The sequence below is a fragment of the Capsella rubella genome, unplaced genomic scaffold (genome assembly GCF_000375325.1).
Source record: "Capsella rubella cultivar Monte Gargano unplaced genomic scaffold, Caprub1_0 scaffold_94, whole genome shotgun sequence".
NCBI lineage: Eukaryota > Viridiplantae > Streptophyta > Magnoliopsida > Brassicales > Brassicaceae > Capsella > Capsella rubella.
The window spans coordinates 10797-15807 of NW_006238834.1; the positions used below are offsets into that span (position 1 = coordinate 10797).

Genomic DNA, 5011 nt, shown 5'->3' on the forward strand with positions numbered 1-5011 from the left:
GTTTGATTGATTACAAGTTCTAGAGATGCATGAAGAGTGTTTAGAAGTGTGTAGAAAGACTTGCTGAAATTTGGGCCGAAATGGGTTAAGAACCCACAACCATTACTTTCAAGCATTAAATGGCTTCTATACTGTTTTTTGGGGTTATAATATGTTAGAATACAATAATTTTTGATTGATTACAAGTGCTAGAGCATCATGAAGAGTGTTTAGAAGTTTGGAGAAGGACTTGTTGAAATTTGGTCCCAAATGGCCTAAGAATTCGGAAACATTGCGTTGAACCACTAAATGGCTTGTTTAGTGTTCTTTGGGGTTATAATAGGGTAAAGTACATTAAAATTTGATGAGCGGCGGCGATATTAGGGTTACGAATCTCGGTGAACAGGACGCTACCATGATGGAAGCAGGAGATAAAGGACGTCCTCCCGATAAGGTTGGTTCGTGGGTGAGCAAGGTTACTGGTAGAGGAGTAGGGGGGCGAGTTACACCGGAGACGTTGATGGATAAAGCTTTTGTGTCGGAGAGGCTACGGTTGGATTTTCCAGATGGGGAGGATGGTGAGCCGTTCATCACGATAGGGTCTGAAGTGTTGGATGTGATGAAGGGTTTATGGAAGCAGTGCATTATTGTTAAGGTGTTGGGTAGGAGTATTGTTCTGTCGGCGTTAAGTAGAAAGCTAAAGGAGTTGTGGAAACCTACAGGGGAGATGTCTGTGGTGGATCTTCCTCGACAATTCTTTATGATCCGGTTCGAGAGGGAGGAAGAATATCTTGCAGCTTTGACGGGCGGACCTTGGAGAGTTTTTGGGAGTCATCTTATGGTCCAAGCTTGGTCGTCGGATTTTAATCCTTTACGAGATGATATAGTCACGACACCAGTTTGGGTTAGATTGTCGAACCTCCCAGTGTTCTTCTACCATCAAGATATTTTGCTCGGAATAGCAAGTGGATTGGGAAAACCGATAAAAGTTGATGTCACGACGTTGAATTTTGAGCGGGCAAGGTTTGCTAGAGTATGTGTGGAGATAAATCTTTCAAAACCGGTTAAGGGCTCAGTGATGATTAATGGGGATCGATACTATGTAGCCTATGAGGGGTTATCAAACATATGTTCGGGCTGTGGTGTGTATGGTCACTTAGTGCATAATTGTCCCCGACGTGTGCTAGAGAAAGTAGTGGAGAAGCCGACGTCCGTTGCACCGCATACACCTTCTGAGACCGGCCAGAGACAGGATGGGTTTACGGAGGTACGACGTCACAACCGGAAAAGTTCACCGACGGTGGAGAAGGTAGTGTTTGCAGCTGGGGGGAAACCGGAACGTTATCTTCGCGAGATTTCGGGAAATGTAAACAAGGAAAGAGTGGAAATATCAAACAGATTCGGGAATTTGGTGGACGATACGATTGCATCGGGATTAAGGGAAGTTGTGATTTTGAGTGAGGAGAATAAGGAGAATGAGGATATTTCGCAAGGCGGGAGTAATGGGAAGGGTGTTTCGCAAGCCATGGTATCAGTAGGAGGGTTTGATAAAGGAAAGAATGGCCAGAAGGTATCCTTCAAAAATAAACGAGTAGGGGGGCTTAAGCCTAATGAGCTTAATGGGGTAAGGCCCAAGCAGTACAAGAACACCAGGCCTGTACGGGGTTTAGTGTTTGGCCCGTTACAACAAGAAGGAGAGATGGTGGCGTCGGGCAAAAGGTTACGAGTAGATGAAGGTTTTGTTGGTCGACCAGGGGGAGTGTTTACACCAGACAAAGAAGGACAGGTACAACATGGTTTATCAAATTATGATGCTACAAACGCTGCTGATAATTCGTCGATGGAGATGGTTGTGCTTACACAAACCAGAGTACCCGGTTCTTCGATTGACCCGTCGGTACCGGGAGAGGAGATGTCGGTGGCTTGACGGTTTGCCCCGGTGATTCAGTGGAATTTTTGCAAAGAATTAATGGATTGTCTATTCTGGAATTGCCGGGGGGCGAATAAACCCAACTTTCGAAGATCAATTCGATATATTTTAAAGAAATTTAATGTCGACATTCTTGCGCTGTTTGAAACACACGCCGGAGGGGATAAAGCACGGCGAATATGTCAGAACTTGGGTTTTGATAATTCGTTTAGAATTGATGCCGAGGGTCAGAGTGGTGGTATTTGGTTGTTGTGGAGGTCCACAGTAGGGGTGGTCTCAGTAGTAAGTTCGTCGGAGCAGTTTATTTATGCTACGGTCGAGAACAACGCGGAGAAGCTCCATTTGATTGTAGTATATGCCGCACCCACAGTAACTCGAAGAAGTGGACTTTGGGGGAGTTTGCAATCAGTAATTACAGGGTTGGAAGGTCCTTTGATCGTTGGTGGAGACTTTAACACGATTTTACGGCTTGATGAGCGGACTGGTGGAAATGGACGCTTGTCCCCAGACTCATTGGCCTTTGGTGAATGGATTAACGATCTTACCTTGATTGATATGGGGTTCAAAGGAAGTCGCTTTACTTGGAGAAGGGGTAAGCTAGAGAGCACTTATGTTGCTAAAAGGTTAGACCGGATTCTTTGTTGTCCACACGCAAGAATAAAATGGCAAGAGGCAACTGTGACTCACCTACCCGTGTTAGCATCGGATCACGCTCCATTATACTTACAACTGTGTCCTGTGAGTAAAGGGAATCCGGGAAGACGACCTTTTAGATTTGAGGCTGCTTGGTTACACCATGAGGGGTTTAAGGAACTTCTTACTCACTCTTGGAACAATCAATTGAGTACCCCTGCAGCTTTGAATGGGTTAAGAATAAGGCTAAAGAAATGGAACCGGGAAGTATTTGGGGATGTGAATAAACGTAAGGAGAAATTGACGGAGGAGATTAAGTTGGTCCAAGATTTGTTGGATAGTGGCCAGACGGATGACTTGCTGGTCAAGGAGGAAGGTTTGATCCGAGAGCTTGAAATGGTACTTGAACAAGAAGAATTAATCTGGTTCCAGAAGTCACGGGAGAAGTGGGTAGTTGAAGGGGACCGTAATACAAAGTATTTTCATACTTCGACAATCATACGTCGGCGCCGTAACCGGATTGAGAGTCTAAAAAATGATGAGGGTTTGTGGATCTCTTCTACACAAGAATTGGAGACTTTAGCGACAGATTACTATTGACGATTATACTCTATGACTGATGTGGACGAAGTTGTTGCTGGGTTGCCACAGTTGGGTTTTACTGGGCTAACAGATGTAGAAAGGAATTATTTGAATAAGGATTTCACGGCAGAGGAAATAGAGGAATCAGTGCGTAGTATGGGGAAATTTAAGGCACCAGGCCCGGATGGATATCAACCAATTTTTTATCATGACTGTTGGGATGTGGTGGGGATGTCGACTACGCGGTTTGTTTTGGATTTTTTCGAGACGAGTAACTTACCCGAAGGAACGAATGATGTGCTTGTAGTCTTACTTGCTAAGGTTGTGAAGCCGGAGACAATAATGCAATTTCGACCGATTAGTTTATGTAATGTTTTGTTTAAAACTATTACTAAGGCTATGGTCTTGAGACTTAAGCAGGTCATGACCAAGCTTATTGGACCAGCTCAATCAAGTTTTATCCCGGGGCGGTTGAGTACGGATAACGTCTTGGTTGTTCAAGAGGCTGTTCATTCTATGAGACGGAAGAAAGGTCGAAAGGGATGGATGCTGTTGAAACTGGATCTTGAGAAGGCTTATGATCGAATTCGATGGGATTTTCTAGAAGATACTCTCATGGCTGCGGGTCTACCAGGTTCTTGGCGGAATTGGATTATGAAGTGTGTGACTGGCCCGTCGATGACCGTGCTTTGGAATGGTGAGAAAACTGACCCGTTTAAACCGGCGAGAGGACTTAGACAAGGAGATCCCCTCTCCCCATATCTATTTGTCTTATGCTTGGAACGGTTGTGTCATTTGATTGTGTTTTCGATTGCTTCGAAGGACTGGAAACCGATTTGCCTTTCTCGGGGTGGTCCGAAGCTCTCACATATCTGTTTTGCGGATGATCTCATCTTGTTCGCAGAAGCGTCGGTAGATCAAGTACGGGTGATTCGTAAAGTATTGGAGTGGTTTTGTGTGGCGTCGGGACAGAAGGTGAGTTTAGAAAAGTCGAAGATATTCTTTTCGGACAATGTGCACCGAGATCTCGCAAAGGCGATTAGTGATGAAAGCGGGATTAAAGCTACAAAGGATTTGGGAAAATATTTGGGAATGCCAGTTCTTCATAAACGCATAAACAAGGATACCTTTGGGGAGGTTGTGCAGCGTGTTGGTGCCCGTTTGGCTGGATGGAGAGGGCGTTTTCTGAGTTTGGCTGGTAGGATAACTCTGACTAAATCGGTTTTGTGTTCTATACCGATTCACACAATGACAACAATCGCTTTGCCGCAATCTACTTTGGACAGTTTGGATCGCATGTCACGGTCCTTTTTGTGGGGTAGCACGGAAGAGAAGAGAAAGCAACACCTCTTAGCCTGGGATCGAGTGTGTTTATCGAAGTCAGAGGGGGGGCTGGGAATCCGTTCCACTCAGCGTATGAATAAAGCTTTGCTGGCAAAGGTTGGGTGGCGTTTAATGCACGATCACTCTAGCCTTTGGTCTGGGGTCCTTCGGAGTAAGTACAAGGTTGGTGACATCCGGGATGGTTCTTGGCTCGTGGTAAAGGGTCGTTGGTCATCGACTTGGCGTAGCATATGTACCGGATTACGAGATGTAGTGATTCCCGGATCTAGTTGGGTCCTTGGTGATGGTCGGAATATCAGGTTTTGGTCAGATTGTTGGTTAAACAACTCGCCTCTTTGTGAGTTGGTACTTGCGGACCTGCCGGTAAATTATGAAGAAGTCAAGGTCAGGGATTTATGGCGGAACGACTTAGGTTGGGACTTTCCAGTTATTGGTCCGTTTCTATCGGAGAATATGCAGCTTAAGCTCCACTCAATGGTGGTTGATACAGTGACGGGGATAAGAGACAGACTCTCATGGGGGGGTAATTCAGACGGGAAGTTC

General features: G+C 45.3%; 1 protein-coding gene across 1 annotated transcript; it reads left to right on the forward strand.

Annotated features, from left to right (window-relative positions):
- Positions 1-343: 343 nt before the first annotated feature.
- On the forward strand, positions 344-1906 carry LOC17874325. Its single transcript, XM_006279135.2, has one exon. The coding sequence runs from the start codon at positions 344-346 to the stop codon at positions 1904-1906; it is 1563 nt and encodes a 520-aa protein (XP_006279197.2).
- The last annotated feature ends 3105 nt before the right edge of the window (positions 1907-5011 follow it).

Bases quoted from the DNA above. Each gene is read 5' to 3' on its own strand.
- LOC17874325 (XM_006279135.2), top strand. From the start codon at position 344: ATGAGCGGCGGCGATATTAGGGTTACGAATCTCGGTGAACAGGACGCT.